Consider the following 18,900-nt stretch of genomic DNA (forward strand, 5'->3'; position numbering starts at 1 on the left):
GAGGCTTAACAATCCTTTCACAGGGGTTGCCTGAGATCACCTTGCATATTAGATATATGTACATTATAATTCATAACAGTAACAAATTTACAGTTATGAAGTAGGAACAAAAATAATTTTATGGTTAGGCCTCACCACATATAAACAACGTATTAAAAGGTCACAGCATTAGGAATATCGAAAACCACTGCTCTAGAAGGTTATATAGATGCTGATTTTATTAACTTTTTTAAATGCCTGAATACATAAAACTGAGTACAGATTTATAAAATCATAGTCACAAAACAACACATAAAATCTTTCATAGATAATTATTTAAGGATGTAACTGTGACAGTTAGCTAGGAATGGGTAAAAGCATGCTTAAAGAAAGTAAGATGGGGGGGTTGGAGAGATGGCTCAGTGGTTAAGAGGACTGACTGCTCTTCCGAAGGTCCTGAGTTCAAATCCCAGCAACCACGTGGTGGCTCACAACCATCTGTAATGTAATGAGATCTGACACCCTCTTCTGGTGCATCTGAAGACAGCTACAGTGTACTTACATATAATAAATAAATCTTAAAAAAAAAAAGAAAGAAAGCAAGATGTAAAGCATTCATTAAGATGTGACTACTGAGACTGTGTAGACCATAATGGTTCTTTAAAATAACCTTTAGATTTCCAGTGAATAACAAGTAAATAAAGATGGCTTTCAAGTTCAGGTTCGTGCAGGATTCCAAAAGCATATCAGGACAGAAAAGAAGATCTGTATATCATACATCAACAAGATAGAAAATTTCAACAAATAATGATCCCCCCTCTCCCTTCCCCTATCACCCTACCCCAGGTTGCTAAAAAACTGGTGAAAGGGAATGTGGGGTATGGAGTTGCTCCCCCCTTATGAAAGAGGGGAAACCCAACATTATGTGCTTATAAAAACTTAAAAACCAGTCCTTTTCAAGCAAAACATGAAGTCTATTATACCTTGTAACTCTCTGCACAAAAGCAACTAGTCATTTTATTTCTTTTTTTATTTAATAAAAGCATCATTAACCTAAGGTCGTCAGTATTTCCTGTTGTCTTGATTTATACTAAAGCTAATAATTATAGTATCTGAGATGCATAGAACTTTCGATTACAAAATTTTATCAGGTCACTTAATTTAAATAACTAATCTATGATTTTTCAGGATAAATATTTTTACTTTTGGATATAAATACATGGAATAGAGCACAAAAAAACTGAAAACATAAGACTATCAACAACTACTATGACCTTATACTTGTAATCCACTAACAAAATTATACTTCTAACAAAACTTAGACTATAAAAATATCTTTTTCTCTATCCAAGTAATTTTAACCATTTCTTTTTCACAGTACATTTTTATTTAGTTACTTAATTATAACTTTGCTGAAAGTAATGTCTCCTCTTTATATACTTAAAACTTGTACTTAAATCAGTTACTGAAAGAAATAAGTTAATGGCACAGACATGTCTGTAGTAGTATTCAGTAACAGTAAGAAAACATACATACAAAACATACAAACCCACAAAGACACAATCAAAACAGAAAAACAAGAGACAGTAAAGATCAAGCAATCTGTAGCTGGGTGAGTGTGGTGGCGCACACCCATACTACAAGCACTCAAGAGCTCTGCAGAGGCAGGCAGCTCTCTATGGGTTAAGAGGTTAGCCTATTCGAAACACTAAGCTCCAGACCAGCCTACATAGCATAAGGCCCTCTGAATCTCCTTCCCTGCCCATTCCTTAAAAAACAGCAAAATAAGCAGGCTTTTTCTTTGAAGAGTTACTAGTTTTAAATTTGTCTGGACTCACCTATCAGCATCTTTATCTTCAGGCAGCATGGGAGGCAAAGGTAATGGCGGTAACGTAGAGGTCACTAAAGCCACATGCTGCTCCTTCTCCTTAGCTCCTGTGCTTGGTGTGAGTGGCTTGCTTTTCTCTTTAGTGGAAACTGGTTCTTCCTTTGTAGCAGCGGGTTTACCCTCCTTCCCAACAACTGTTTTCTTGGTGGCTTTCTCTACCGTCAAATTATTGTCTACCTTTGTTACTTGAAGCGGTGGCTTTGTTTTTGCTTTGTCGCTTTTGACGGTCCCACCACTTGAAGGAGAAGGTGCATGCTCAGTTTTAAGTTTTTTGACTTCCTTCACATGGTTTGTCTGTGAGACACTGGCACCAGTTTCTGTGTTCCCCTTGGTAGGTGTAGAAGCATTTGAGGCTTTGGCAGCTTTGGCAGCTGCTTCAGCAGCCTTAGCAGCTTCTGCAGCTTTTGCTGCCTCTGCAGCTCTTGCTGCCTCTGCAGCTCGTGCCTTTTTATTCTTGTTCAATTCAGCTGCCAAGCTACTCTTCAGAGTTAGTGTGCTAGGAGAAATGCTTGAATGACGACTTCTTGATCTAGACAGTCTGTGCCTGCTCCGAGATCTTGAGTGCCTAGATGAATATGGGCTTCTGCTTCGGGATTTGGCAGATCGTCTGATGAAAAATAATTTAACATTTAGTCAGTAACCAAATTAAACTCTGTAGAGTGCTAATTTAAATCTCTGAAATGAAACAAATTTACTTAATTTCAAAATGGTAATATAGTGTTTGTAAAGTTGCTGTCATTGAGTAAAATACCAGATGACAATTTTCTTTAAAATACTCCTCCTTTCTCTGGCCTGTGAATGCCCAAAGATAAACCTGGATTTAAAACAAACAAATAAACAAACCAAAAATCAATAAATAAAAAACCAACTTCCCTAAGAAATGTAACAATTAGGGCAGCAACAGGCCATCCTGTTATCTCAGAAAGGAGAAGTCTTCCACTCCTCCCCACTCCCCCTCCCCTCACTTGGTTATATTTTCTAGCACAAACTGTTGTCTCTTCACCACCATGACTCCTGTTTTTGACACTTCAGAGCTCCCTGCTACTCTTCTATCTTACCCCTGCAATCACTTCATTAAAAATCCAGCACCTACATTGAGGCTCACAAACATCCCTAACTCCAGGTCCAAAAAACCTGACACCCTCTCCTGACCTCCACAGGCTACTGTGCACACAGGGTGGTGCACTCAGTTGTGTACACACATCCCCTAATATTTGGGGGGGTGGAGGGGGGAATGTATCTGTACTGGAAATATAAAGTCTTTTTAAAAAAATCTCTTGCCCATCTAAATTGGATTCCATTTCTTTTTAGAGCTTTAACTAACTAGTGTGTGTATGGGGGTGAAGAGTAATTAAATTCACAATGTTTAACTCTACAGGAGACAGGTTAACACAATTTAACATACTTAACAGAAGAAAAGACAGCTCTTACTAGACTTTGGTAGAAATGATGGTTATAAAGTAGGACAGGTTAACACAGTAAACTACCAAAGACAGCCCTTACTTAAGAAACATTGCAGAAATTACAGGAAGCGGGAAAAGTAAAGCAAGAAATTCCAGAAACCCATAGTGAAAATAGGCAGAAAAGAAACTTCCTTTACAGCTACCGTCCGAGATATTTTTATAAACAATCTATAATTCTAGAATACAAGTGAAATTACTAGGCATAAAATTAAATGAAAATCATAGTTTGGTAGTCTAAAATGTAATATAGAAAAACAAAACTCAGCCAGGCATGGTGGTACATGTCTTTTAATCCCAGCACTTAAAAGGCAGAGGCAGTCAAATCTCTGTGAATTCTAGGCTAGCCTGGTCTACAAATCAAGTTCCTGGGCAGCCAGGCCTACACAGAGAAACCCTGTCTAAAAAACCAAAACCAAAACAAAACTCAAATCTTGGTAACTTTTACTAATGATTTTGTCATACATTACTAAAAGCATTACCACTTTACTAATGCTTCAGGCATATGGTTGTAAGAGTAAGAAAAAAATGAATATTCAAACTTGTAACAATTACACTATAATTTTTTAAAATTTTTCTTGGACTGACAATACAGTTCAGTCAAAGTGCTTGCTATGAAATCTGAGTACCAAAATTCAACCATCTGCAAGCTGTCCTCTGACCTCAATACAAACTCACTCTCTTTCTCTCCTCTCTCTCTCTCTCTTTCTCTCTCTCTCTCTCTCTCTCTCTCTCTCTCTCACACACACACACTCACATAAGTTAATACAATTAAAATATTTCCTTCTAATAGTTCTATACTGTTGAGTCTACAATGAGCACATATTAATTATTCATTGATTGGTTTCCACAAGTTAAAAGAGCTCTTTAAAAGCAGAAAAGATGGCTCACAGGTTAAGAGCACTATGTGCTCTCAAAGGATCAGCACCAAGGTCAGGCACCCTGCTCTAGGAAATCCAAAGGCCCCATCTGGCTTCAATAGATGTTTATGGCTTCAAAATATGTTTAATTTGCACATACTTATACACAGACATAAACATAATAAGAGTTTTAAAAGACATCTTTTAAAAAGCTAAGAGATGGTCTGGAGAGATGGCTCAATGGTTAAGAGCACTGGCTGCCCTTCCAGAGATACTGGGTTCAATTCCCAACATCCACATGGCAGCTCACAACTGTCTCTAACTCCAGTTCCAGGGCATCTGACACCCTCATAAAATAAAAGAGAGACACTTAAAAAGAGAGAGAGAGATTATGCTCCTAAGAAGTTTTCCCAAACTCATACAACTCAAATAAAATCAGAATTGCAACTCAAACTAACTAGGGTTCACTATTAATTAGTTGTGGTGACTCCCCACCATAAAATTATTTTTTTATAACTACTTCATGACTGTAATTTTGCTAAGGTATGTCTGAATAATAATGTAAATATTTTTGGAGACAGAAATTTGCCAAAGGGGCTCAGCAAAGGGGTCACTACCCACAAATTGAGAACAGCTGCCTTAAAGAGAGAGTATAATGTCCATTGAAGCCAGACAGGGCCTTTGGATCTCCTAGAGCTAAGTGCCTGACCTTGGTGCTGATCTTTTGAAAGCACGGAGTACTCTTAACCCTTGAGCCATCTTTTCTGCTCCTAAAGAGTTCTTTTTAACAAGTCAATAATGTGCTCAACTATATCAGAGACTTTGCAAGAATCCAGTTCTTAACATTGTACTTGGTGAACAAACACAAACTCAGGCTGATTTGTCCTTTGCCACCAAGGCTGCTGCAATATACCCTCTCTTCCACAGCTCTTATCAGCACTGTATTCTTGCCACTTCAGAGTTCCAGGTTACTACTGACTAAGCATCCTTTATGAACTCCTTTAATCTACATCTTACATCACCGCTGTGATCTCATTTTAAAGTCTCTTGAACCATCTAAGATGGATTTCACTCTTTCTAGAGGGCCACTAGCCTAGAGGTACACCAAGTATATCAAAATAGGTATACCAAAATACTTTATCACAATTTTAGCTTCCTAAATTATTTTTGCTAAAGAATATCCAATCTGTCATTTGGTATCATCTCCCAGTCTAACTTCCTAGGATAATGGAAAACACAGAAGCTCGTGTAATAAGTTTCCAATTTTTCTTATCCCACTTTTTCTGTCTTATCTTACATCCTCAGGGAATTATCTCAGTCACATTTACTTTACAAGCTTGTTAAGTCCTCAAAAGAGGTATGAAATGTTTACCAAATTGAAAATCACCATGTTGTCTTTTTTTTCCCCCAAAATGTCTTTCTACCTCCATGTTTAGTGCACAATAATTAGTAAATGGAACCACTTGAGATGTCTATCAACATTCAAATGTGTTTTAAAAAAAAAATGGTACATACACAAAATGGAACTTCACCGAGCCATAAGCAAAATCAAATTGCATTTGTAGGAAAATGAAAGTGGAAATTGTTATGTTAGGCGGATTAAACAGGACTCGTTTTTTTAAAAGCAAATTTTTCTCTTAAATGCACAATTTAGATTTTAAATTATTTGTGTATAATTTTAAAAGATCTCTACACGCAACACTTACCTAACCTTCCTAAGTCAAAATTTCAAATGGCTGGACACGAAGACATAACTTTAATCCCAGCAGTAGGAAGGCAGAAGCAGGCAAAAACCTCGTGTGTGTGTGTGTGTGTGTGTGTGTGTGTGTGTGTGTGTGTGTGTGTGTGTGAGACCAGCTTGGTCTACATAGTGAGTTCCAGACTAGCCAGGGCTACGTAATCAGACAGTGGGAAAAAAAAAAAAAAAAAAAAAGACAACAACAAACGGTGCTCCTCTGTACTAAATTTATTATGCACTGTTTTAAGTGTTCTGCTAACTATTTCCAACAGCACTGTACAAGACTCTTAAATATATCTCATTTAGTATTTATCTTATCTAATCTGTACTATTATAGTCAAACTAATGATTCCATCAGATCTGGTACCATCTGAAATTAAGACTTAGAAAGTGCATATATGGTCTTCATATTTGTTCCTTTTAACATTCTCTATTTTTAATTTTACTATTCTCTATCTATTTAACCAGGCTATAAATTTCATTTCCTGGCAAACACACATTATATCTCAGCAACTGTCTCATCTTATTGACCCTAACTCTATATATTCCCTTATAGCCATACTCTCTGAATACTGTCACTAGCAAACTACCTCAAATATAATGACTTAGAGCAATACAAATTATCTCACAGTTCTAAGACAGAAATCCAGTGAACTCTGAAAAATTAAACCATCTACCTCTGCTGAAATCTCTTGGAAAAATCTGTTCTCTTACTATTCCCAGCTTCACTTACTCAAGACCTCCATCATTCAGGCCTTTCTTTTTATCATATTTCTTTCCTCTCTGTTTCTATCATCACATGGCATTTCTGACTCAACCTTTCATTCAATCATATATGAACTACCTAGATAATATATAATCTCTCCATCTCGAAACTTAATGACATCTACTTTTTCATCATACCAACTTTTTGCCACAACATACTTTATATACATATCCCAGAGTATAGTATGGGTATTTTAAGGGAACACTATGTGGCTGACCATACTGTCCTCTTCTCTCACCCTACCCTATCCAGCTGATACATTCTCTCTGCTCCATTTATTATTGTAGATAGAGTAACCAAACCCACACTCACTGTTGAATGAAGTTTTTACATGTCCCAAGTGCTTCACTGGCCTTTTCTTCTTAGTTGTTACTGCAAGCCTTCACAACTTTCTTCATGCTCACAACCTCAGTTACAACATTTACCAGGCAAGTCTCCCAAATTATAATTACCTTCCACCTTACATACAACCTCACTGCTATCTATAATTGAACCCTCTGGTAAACTATTGATGCCTCATTCTCCTGAATCTTACCTTGTGGAGTACTGACCAAAAATAGCATAGCCTGAAAGCTTATCAAAAATGTTGTTTCTCACATCCTTATCCATACCTATAGTCTCATACATATTTATTTTAAATTGTAGACAGGTTAATCAAAAGGTGCTGGTTGGTACCTTGGTATTTTATCTTTCCTGCTGCTCAAACTCCTGGGCCCATAAACTCATAGTCATTGAAATTAACTAGGAAATAAGTATATTTTACAAAACTAGAACAAGAAAAATTCAATGTCTACAATGACAATACTAAGAACATTCTTAAAAAGACTTCCTACCATTTCTGTTTCCTTAGTTTCTTCCTGACTATATGTGCTGGCAGCTGCTGCCTCTTAAGGTTCTTCTTCCTTACTATATTTAGTCTCACACAGATTTTAATTTATACTTACAAATTGTGGTGGTCTGAGTAAGAATGGCCCTCACAGGCTCATATATTTGAATGTTTAGTCACCAGAGAGTGGCATTTATTTGAAAGGATTAGAAGGATTAGGAGGTGTGGCCTTGTTGGAGGAAGTGTGTCACTGGAGTGGGCTCTGAGGTTTCAAAAGCCCATGCCAGGCCCAGTCTCTCTCTCTCTCTTTCTCTCTCTCTCTGCCTATGGATCAGGATGTAGAACTCTCAGCTACTTCTCCAGCACCATGTCTGCCTGCTTGTCACCACGCTTCCCGCCAGGATGATAATGGACTAACCTCTGAAACTGTAAGCAAGCACACAATTAATGCTTTTTATAAGAATTGCCTTGGTCATAAGTGTCTCTTCACAGCAATAGAATAGTAGCTAAGACACACATGATAGCTTAGACCCCAGTCTCTTAGGCTGTTTGAATTGCTGAATGTTTCTTTACAAATTAGTCACCAGATGGATTTTGGCATAGGATTAGGATATGATTCCCATCAATTTCTGAAAGGACCAAAAACCTACCTTGGCCACTTTGTATTATTTACTCGAAGCAGTGCTCTCGGTACTGACCATCATAAAACAACACTGAAGAGCTCTACATATGACAGTATTAAGTCAACGTTTAATTCTTTATGTAAAAGTGAAAAAGTATAAGCATTTCTTTAGTATCAAATCTGGTTGGGTCTTTAATAGCATTGTATTCTTATCAAAGAATTGTTTTTAAATAAATTTGTAATTTATTATCGGTAACTATCTGAACTGTATAGCTATTTTGTATGCCTCTATACCTGACATGAATATTAACCCCTGGTTTAAAAACTCACCTCCTCCTCACTTCCAACTACCATTCATAGCCCTCAGTACAATACAACTAAACTATTAAGGTGTATTAAACCTGAAATATCCCCTATTCTCTTGCAATGGTGCCTGCTAAAAGGGCAAAAATCTGAAGTCACTGTACACTCCACAAGTTCTCTTCTTCCCCATACTCAATTCATCTCCAAGTCCTGGCAACTCCACCTTTCTTCAGTTCTAACTGTCTCCACACTCTTTAAACCAAACAGCTACAGGTACTCTCACTATTAGATTCTCAATAATCACTTTCTTGGAGTAGTCTCTATACCAGGCTCCTTACATAAAATCTTCACCTGTCCTAATTACTCTCAATGCAGCTACCTGAGTAATCTTCCAATCACCCCTCTAACAAACTCCTTAATCATAGCATGTACACAAAGTCTTTGTCCAGCCATTCAAAATTAATCAAGTATCTGGCCTAGAATTTTTTTTTCGCACATTCCTCCTATATTTGTCAAAGGGATACTTAACATCTCAGCATAATGGTTACCACCTATCTAAAATTTACCCTCATTTGAACTGGATTCAACTGATAACTACCTAGCATACAAGAAGCCCTGAGTAAAATCATCTACACAACACAAACCAAGCAAGATGGAGCACAACTATAATTCCATCATTCCAGAGTTGGAGGTAGAAAAAACTCAAATCAAAGTTTAAGGCTACACAGCAAGCTCCAGTCTACAATGAGACACATGAGACTGTCTAAACACACACACACAAAACATACACCAAAAACCCACCTCCTTCTTAATATGATGACAGAGAGAGAGAGATTCTGTCCAATAATCCTCCCACATTATTTGTCTCGTGTCATTATAATAAAAATAATTTAACCATCTTGCCATATTAAACTAAGAGAACTATCTTCAAAGCTCTGACTCTGAATACAAACCTTGCCAATTCCATATGCTCAAAAGTATTTATATAAGAACACCACTGATGTTATCCTTCTGGAATGCAATTTCACCGTGTTAACCCAGTTATCAAGGTGCTGCTGCAGATCAGTCTGGTCCTAATCTAGTTTTCCCTACTGCTAGGTTTGAATGTACTTAGTTCCCACAGTGGTACTGTGTGGGAAGGTTATAAAAACTTTGGAGAAGAAACTTGCTTAAGTCAATCTATCACTAGTGGCAGGCTCTCAGGTTTTATAGCCTGGCCCAATTTCCTGTTTTTCTCTGCTTCTTGTATATGAACAAGAAACAACTAGCCAGTAGTCTAAAACATGCTACTGCCATGCCTACCCCACATGACAATACTGTATACCCTCTGGAACTGTAAATAAAATAAATCTCTTTCCTGACAAAGGTGCTTTTTATCAAGGTATTGTATCACAGCACCATAAACAAAACTAACATATCTAACAACTACTAGATTTGACCAATGCTACTGTGTTTTCACTGACTATGAAGAACATCCTCCATCTCTTCATCCCAGTGATGCAGGGATGGTTCAACATACTGAGATCCATCAGCGTAACCCACTACATAAACAAGCTCAAAGGGGCGCGGGGGGCGGGGGGGGGGGCGGGGGGGGGGGGGGGGGACATAGATACTGAAAAAGCATTTGACAAAATTCAACCTCCCTTCATGTTAAAAAGTCTTGGAAATATCAGCAATTCAAGGCCCATACCTAAACACAGTAAAAGCAATATACAGCAAACCAGTAGCCAACATCAAACTAAATGGAGAGAACTTTGAAGCAATTCCACTAAAACCAGGGACTAGACAAAGCTGCCCACTCTCTTCCCTACCAATTCAATATAGTACTCAAAGTCCTAGCCAGAGCAATTAGACAACAAAAGGAGATCAAAGGGATATAAATTGGGAAAGAGGAAGTGAAGATAACACTATTTGCAGATGATATGACAGTATACTTAAGAGACCCTAAAAACTCGACCAGAGAACTCCTACAACTGATAAACAACTTCAGCAAAGTGACTGGATATAAAATTAACTCAAACAAATCAGTAGCCTTCCTATCCTCAAACGATAAACAGGCTGAGAAAGAAATTAGGGGAACAACACCCTTCACAATAGTCACAAATAATATAAAAAATATCTTGGCGTAACTCTAACCAAACAAGTGAAAGATCTGTATGAGAAGAACATCAAGTCTCAGAAGACCTCAGAAGATGGAAAAATCTCCCATGCTCATGGATTGGCAGGATTAATATAATAAAAATGGCCATCTTGCCAAAAGCATCCTACAGATTCAATGCAATCCCCATCAAAATTCCAAATCAATTCTTCATAGAATTAGAGCAATTCGCAAGTTCATTTGAACTAACAAAAAACCTAGGATAGCAAAAACTTTTCTCAACAATAAAAGAACATCTGGGGGAATCAGCAACCCTGACCTCTCAAGCTATACTACAGAGCAATTGTGATAAAAACTGCATGGCACTGGTACAGAGATAGACAGGTAGATCAATGGAATAGAATTGAAGACCCAGAAATGAAACGACACATCTATGGTCACTCAATCTTAGACAAAGGAGCTATAACCATCCAGTGGGAAAAAGACAGCATTTTCAACAAATGGTGCTGGTTCAACTGACAGTGCAAATTGATCCATTCTTATCTCCTTGTACAAAGCTCAAGTCCACATGTGTGGAGAGCCGTACTCTGCGAGCAATCGCTGTGGAGAGCCGTGCGCTTGCCGCNAGCAATCACCATTATAAGATGGCGCTGGCCTCCGCTGTGACTAACTAGTAAACAAGCCTGTGCGCAAGTGCGAGAGTGAACTCACTCCTAGTCACTGCCCATTCTCNGGGTGTAATAGTGGTGTGATGGGCAAGCAACGAATCAGGAGCTGTCACACCACATCAGGTGCTGAAACGTCATGGCTGAGCGCTATATAAGGGACTCCATTTTCTGGGGTCGGGATCTTCCTGAGAAGTAAGCAATAAAGCTTTGCCGCAGAAGATTCCGGTTGTCCTGAGTGTGTTCTTGCCGGCGGGGGGAAAAAAGCTCGGGATACACATGAATCAAGGAACTCCACATAAAACCAGATACACTGAATCTAATAAAAGACAAATTGGGGAAGAATTCCAAATACACGGGCACAAGGAGAAACTTCCTGAACAGAACACGAATGGCTCATGCTCTAAGATCAAGAATCATCAAATGGGACCTCATAAAACTGCAAAGCTTCTGTAAAGCAAAGGACACTGTCAATAGGACAAAACAGCAACCAACAGTTTGGGAAAAGATTATTGGCAACCTACAATCCGATAGAGGTCTAATATCCAATATATACAAAGAACTCAAGAAGTTAGACTCAAGAGAACCAAATAACCCTATTTTAAAAATGGGGAACAGAGCTAAACAGAGAATTCTCAACTGGGGAAACTCAAATGGCTGAGAAACACCTAAAGAAATGTTCAACATCCTTAGTCATCAGGGAAATGCAAATCAAAACAACCCTGAAATTCCATCTCCTACCAGTCAGAATGGCTAAGATCAAAAACTCAGGTGACAGCAGATGCTGGCTAGGACGTGGAGAAAGGGGTAGATTCCATTGCTAGTGGAATCGTTCCAAATTTTCAAACAATAGTCCAAGAGTCTTTCCTTCATACAGCCTTACCAACTGCAAGACACAATAGTGCCTTATCAGCACCTATCTTGTGACCAGATCTATCATTCATAACGTTTTAAACATTTACCTCATTACCATATCAAACTATACCTTCTTTGAGGAACATAATATAATCAAAGTCAATTTTATTTTGTCTCCTTATACTCCATAGCTTAATGCCATTTGGATAGCAGTTCTTGCTCAAATGAATATAACACAATGAACATTAGTGTACAAAACACATTTTCAGCCAGGCGTGGTGGCGCACGCCTTTAATCCCAGCACTTGGGAGGCAGAGGTAGGCGGATTTCTGAGTTCGAGGCCAGCCTGGTCTACAGAGTGAGCTCCAGGACAGCCAGGACTACACAGAGAAACCCTGTCTCAAAAAACCAAAAAAAAAAAAAAACAAAAAAACTCACATTTCATTTGACTTGTTCTTCCTTCAGCAATGAAAATACATAGAAAGCAGATGGGGAAACTGGGACAGCATGCTTAAGAGACTTATTACATGTACATCAGAAACTAGAGGAAGAATCAAGAGTCAGGCAAGTCACCCCATCCAAAGCCTGGGGCTACTTTCCCCTACCAAACTAGACTCGTTCACCTACATTTACTTAGCTCTATACTAGCTTTCTTTCAAAAATCAGTTTGTTCACTGTAATCTGTCCATTTCCTGAAATCTGAACATTTATCACTTACCACAAGGCACTCCAGAATCAGATTTTTTAAAATAACAAAACCAATAATTTATAATTAAATAAGAATAAATGTTTTCCCTCCACCATTAGGAATAAGATAAGGAAGTCTCTTCTTACCATCTTAGCATTATACTAGAGATTCTAGTCATTGTAATTAGGCAAGAAAAAAGGTTAATTAAATCCAGAAGCAAGAAAGTCAGCTATGTCAATTATCTGATGGCATAATCTTGTTTATAGAAAAATTCCAGAATCCACTAAAAAAATATGGAAACTAATAAATAAGTCAACAAAGTTTCTGCTTACATAACCAGTATAAAAAAAGTTTTAGTTCTTAGCAGGGCAGTGGTAGCCTACACTTTTAATCCTAGCACTAGGGAGGCAGAGGCAGGCCAGTCTCTGGGTTCAAGCCAGCCAGACTACAAAGCAAGTTCCAGAACAGCCAAGGGCTACACAGACAAACTCTGTCTTCAAACAAACAACAAAAGCCCTCAAAAACAAACAAACAAACAAAAAACCCCAGAAAGAAAGAGGAACGAAGGCAGGAAAGGAGGGGAGAGGAGGGGAGGGAAGGGAAAGGGAGGGGAGGGGAAGGGAGGGGAGATGTTTTAGTTATATATATTAGCAATGAATAGTCAGCACAGACAGGCTCGCTAGGACTATGGACCTATCGAAAAATCAAGGTTCAGGGTGATAATCTGCCTCTGATAATGAGGAAGAACAACAAGAAGACACTATAAGATGCCCTTCTCTTGCTTCCATGTGTGCACATATAGGCATGTACACCCACACAGGTACACACATATGTAACACATACAAATAAAAATAAGAATTTAAAAGTCATGTTTTTAAAAACCTACAGAAATATCCAAAATGGCAGACAACACTCAGGTACAATTGGCCTCAGTTTCTAACCAATAAGCTGGGAAAGCTAAAAAAAATAGCTATCTGAAGTTACATGGTTGGTGGGGAAAAGGTAATACCCGAGTTAGTGGCAGCATCAGCAGGAAAATCTCTTCTTGTCTCTGGGTGTGTGGTACTGTCAATCAACAGAACAGGAGCACACTATACTCTCTGAAACACTTCTGCTTCTGTGGTGGCTCGGCAGCAGACACCCTGTGCAAACCACATGCTCAGAAAACTCAGACCAAGTGGGACAGGGTTAGTATTTCAGTATTACGAAACAAGACAAACAGAATACTCCAAGACTGGAAAAGAAACCTTAATCAGCACAGCATCCAATAAGCTGAAACTAATTCAAAGCAACAAGTAGTAATGAATTACCAAGAACTGCAGAGGGGCAGGAGGCAGTGCAAGCATTTTGTACTCTAATTTCTGTAATGAATTCTAAGAGATGTGACCAGATCTCAGACTCTGAACAGCCTTTCGGGGGGAGGGGGGGCACGCAGAGAGGAGGAAGGCAGAATTAGCTATCCCAACCCCAGATAAGTGTGGAAAACAAGAAAGCCCAGAGTGAAGTTGATGGCCATATCAAGGACCCAATGTCTCAAACCCACAGGAATGGCAAGACCTTAACCACAGAATGAAGCTGAGAGGGATGACAAAGCCTTCCTATGTACAAGTATGACTGTTCTATGAACACTGCCCAATGTGTAAAACCTAACAACTACAGATATCTACTGATTGCAACCGGAAACTGTTCCCATACAGAAAGGACCCACAAAGACTAGCTGACTCACCTTCCCTCTGTCCTACACAAACTTGTTAACAATGTTCTCCAGCAAAGCAAGCACAGCCCACTAGATCCCAGCTTTTCTGTGTTCTGTATGTGTTTGTGTGCCTGTCCTTTCTTCAGTCCCTCATCTCCTTCATCAGGAACTCAATAAAGACAAAGGCAATAATCCTCCCAGACATTTTTCATACCTGGATCCACCTATCTCACTCCTTCTCCACACCTATCATGTCTCTGTTTAATGCCCAATGCCATTGGAGCCCAGGAACTTGGCCCTATTCTGCTGCTGCCCTATGCTGCTCCCCACAACTATTTGCCTTTTGCCTTTTCCTCTCCCAAAGAATACAGTCTAGTCTGATTTGCAGAGTCTCTGTGCTCAGTCTAAGAACTGGACTATTAGCTGGGCATGATGGTGCATGCCTTTAATCCCAGTGCTCAGAAGATAGAGGCAGGCGGATCTCTGTGAATTGGATGTCAAGCTTGCTCTACAAAAACAGTTCCAGAATAGCCAAGGCTGTTACATATAGAAATCCTGTCTCAAGAAACCAAAAGAAAAACTGGATGATTCTATATACCAGTGGCACATTAGTATTCCTTCAGACAAAGCTGAATCATTCCTCTACCACTTCCTACTACTATAGTTCCCTTATTATGAACATGACCCTCTTTTATCTCTATCCCCCCAATGCTAGTTACTAGCCTCCCATTTCTTATTTCTTTCTATTAATATGCACTGTAACTAATATACCAGTTCACTAAGTACTAGTGATATCACTTTGCTCCACAGAATGAATAGCAGTTAAGGAGTGATTGCTATATACTTAACTATTATTCTGTTTTCACAGGGGGTGTACTCTAAGTAGTTAATGACAACTACTGCGGAAAGTATTCTTACTGACCCTTACAGACACTAACTGGAAGGTAGGAAGGAAGGAAATCAATGATCTAACTCCTGGGCCATAAAGCCCAGGATAAAAAGACAAGTAACATGAAAGTTAACACAACATCTCATCCAACAGTTATCAACCTCAGAGTAAAGGCCCAGAATGAAAGAGACTCATACAAATTCTAGATCAGGAATCTAAAACAATAACAATATGTTCAAAAATGAAAGAGGGCCTGCATAACCTTCTGATTGCATTAAAAAGGAGCATAGAAATAAGAGGTGAATGAAATAAGTCAATGAAGGATAAGAACATAGAATTCACTAAAGAGATAGGATTAATAAACAAATACCAAACTGAAGTAATGCTAAAAATGAAAAATTCAGTATCAAATAAAGAGCACAGTGGAAAGGCTAGAGATGATTCAGGTGTTAAGAGGACCTGGGTCCAACTCCCAACTGTCTGTAACAGGGCATCCAACGCCCTCTTCTGGCCTCTATACACATAGTGCCCAAACAAATATGCAAAGCACCCATACACATAAAAATGTTTTTAAAAAGGGAAACAGCACAGTCATAGCAAAGAAGCAGTTATCCTAGCTCTGCTTGTCCAAAGCCTAATAACTAACTCCCGCCTACCACAGCAAAACTTGAGAGAGTCCAAATCAGAACTCAAAAGAGGTCCCCCATATCCATTCTGCCAACCCTCCTGATAGTCACCCTACCCATCATTCCACATACATGAAACCACATGAAGCTACATTTACCAAGAATTCCAGGTAAGGAACTTCCAAACCAGTCAAACCCATTTACCAAGATGCACTAGAACCACAGCGCCCTATGCTCCTAACCCCACATACAGACTACGGGAGTAGCCTCCTCTATCTGAGAACAATGTGATATTCTATGATCTGCTCCCAGCCCCCACAGAGCACTACTCATTTCCACTCTGACCCTAGCCCCTGCTACCCAAAGACTATTTTCAGAATCTAGCGTACCTTCCACAAACTTCTGAGATCAACAGTGAGGATCTTCTAAGACTAAAATAGGCTCAGAAATCGGTACCTGTCCCTACCTGAGCCAATACCACAGCTGACATGCTACTTAACCTTCAACAGAATGGCTCTATGAATGAAAACAAGCACCATTCTGCTGACCTAAACAAAATACGCTGGGATAACAGCAAGCAAAGATCCAAACACCCAATTAACAAATAAATGGGAGACCAGATGCCGATACCAAAACACACTTCTGACATTAGCCCCCTAGCATAATATTCCCCAAGAAAAGCAACCTAACTTAATGTACAATGACTTCAAAATAGCAATTACAAATATCTTCAAAAAAAATCAGAGTATATGTACAAACCTCTAACTGAATGAAAACTTCAAAAGCACAGTTGACTGAAATAGTAAAAAGTAGTTCGAGATTTAAAAACACATTTTTAATCTAATTTTTCTTTCTTGTCATCTTCCAGTTGGAAATATTTGTAATGTGCAGGGGGTACAATGTTTTTGTAGAGTTGAGATGTTTTATGTAAAAATATGATGTAAAAATACCAGTTTTATATGACTGGTATTCAGGGCATCAGGCACTATGGTGCCACTTATTTCATCTTCTATGAGTAGACCACTCTCTGCAACTAATTTCCCAAACTAAAGAGACTCTCTAAAGAAAAGCTCAATTGAAATAAAACTCAAAAAATTGAAATAAAACTCAAAAGAGAGACTCTCTAAAGAAAAGCTCAACTGAAATAAAACTCAAATGAAAAGTTCAAGAAGCAAAACAAAAAGCTCAGAGGAAAAGTCTCACCAAAGTATTGAATCATGTGGAAAAGGTCTTAAAGACAAAACAGAGAAGCGGGTAACTCCATGAAAAAAAATTAAATCTTTAAAAATTAATTAATTAACCAATTAAAAAAACCTCTGGAACAGAATTAGCAGGAAATTTGGAACATTACAAAATAACTATACATATAGGAAAAGAAGAAACCCAATTCAAAGTCACAGAAAATATTTTCAACAAGATCACAGAAGAAAATTTTCACCCCCAAAAAGGAAAGAGAAGCTGCCAAGGTGCAAAAGAGATACAGAACATCAAATAGACATGGAAAAAAAAAATTCCCCGTGTCACATAAAACATGTATAAAACAAAGAATGTATATTGAAGGCTACAAGAGAGGAAAATCAAGCCACATAGAATGGCAGGTACATCAAAATAACTTTAAAATCATAGTTTGAAAGCCATAAGGTCCTGAACTGATTTCTATAACCTTTAAAAGACCATACAGACAACTCAAAATACTATACCAGGGAAACTTACCATTCACAATCAAAAGAGAAAGAAAACCTTTCCATAATAAAAACAAACTTAAGGAATTTATGTAAACCAAGTCAGTTGTATAGTGGATATATCAGTCTAAAGAAAGGTAAACTATATCCAGAAAACAATATATAATCCTATTAACAGTGAACCAAATGAAGTCTAAAATAACACCACAACGAGATGGCAGGAATAAACAAACATTTTTAATAATAATTCTCAGTATTAATTATCTCAATTTCCTGATAGAAAGACAGGAATAGATTGTATTAGAAAATAGGATCCAGTATTGTGGAGGCAGAGGTAGGCAGATCTCAAGTTCAAGGCCGGTCTGGTCTATACAGCAAGTTCCAAGTTCAAATTGTTACACAGAGAAGCCCTACCTCAAAAATAAAATAAAATAAAAATAAAATAAAATTAAAAAAAATAAAGGAAGGAAGGAAAAAAGAAAACAGGATCCATCTTTTACTGCCTCTAAAATAAATATCTCACCATCAGTGACAGACTAGGATAAAGGATGGAAAAAGGTGCCCAAGCAAATGAAACTAAAATAAGCAGGCACAGCCCATCTAATATCTGATAAAACAGACTTCAAACCAAATCTAGCTAAAAGAGATAGGAAAAGGCATTTTATACTCATTAAAGGAAAAATTCACCAAAAGGATAATACATTCCTAAACATTTACACATCAAGCATGTGTGCATCAATTTCATAAAAGAAAGCATTATAAGATCAAAAAATAACAGACTGACCACAACACAATGACAGTGAATGACTTTAATACCCCAACTTACCAATAGAAAGATTACCCTGACAAAAATTCTACAGTTAAATGGCATCATAAATGAAACGGAGCTAATGGACCTTTATAGAAGAACATTCGGCCAAACACTACAGGTACACTTTCATCTTGGTGGCCCATAGGACTTTCTCCAAAATAGACAACAACAACAAAAATCAGTCACAATAGTGAGGAAAATTAAAATAGCATGCTACATTCTACCTGATCACAAAGGAATAAAGCTATATAATAATAATAATAACAACAACAAAAAAGACAATACACAAACTCATAAAAGCTAAACACACCAATGAATGAAAATTCTTTCATGGGGGAAATCAGGAAGATAATTAATGAACTTCTAGAAGTGAATGAAATGCAAACCAAAACCTGTAAGACACAATGAAGAGATCTTAGAGCACAAATCTGGAGAGATCTCTTATTAA

General features: G+C 38.0%; 1 protein-coding gene across 4 annotated transcripts in view; it reads right to left on the minus strand.

The window, feature by feature from the left end:
• Positions 1-18,900, minus strand: part of Cdk13 (cyclin dependent kinase 13) — an 89,949-nt gene that overhangs the window by 54,518 nt on the left and 16,531 nt on the right. For all 4 annotated transcript variants that reach the window (XM_021179987.2, XM_021179986.2, XM_029468533.1 and 1 more), the window contains exon 2: positions 1,818-2,474. In XM_021179987.2, coding sequence (XP_021035646.1) covers positions 1,818-2,474 — 657 coding nt within the window. The remainder of the gene's footprint in view (positions 1-1,817; positions 2,475-18,900) is intronic.

Source organism: Mus caroli, chromosome 13 (genome assembly GCF_900094665.2).
Source record: "Mus caroli chromosome 13, CAROLI_EIJ_v1.1, whole genome shotgun sequence".
Lineage (NCBI taxonomy): Eukaryota > Metazoa > Chordata > Mammalia > Rodentia > Muridae > Mus > Mus caroli.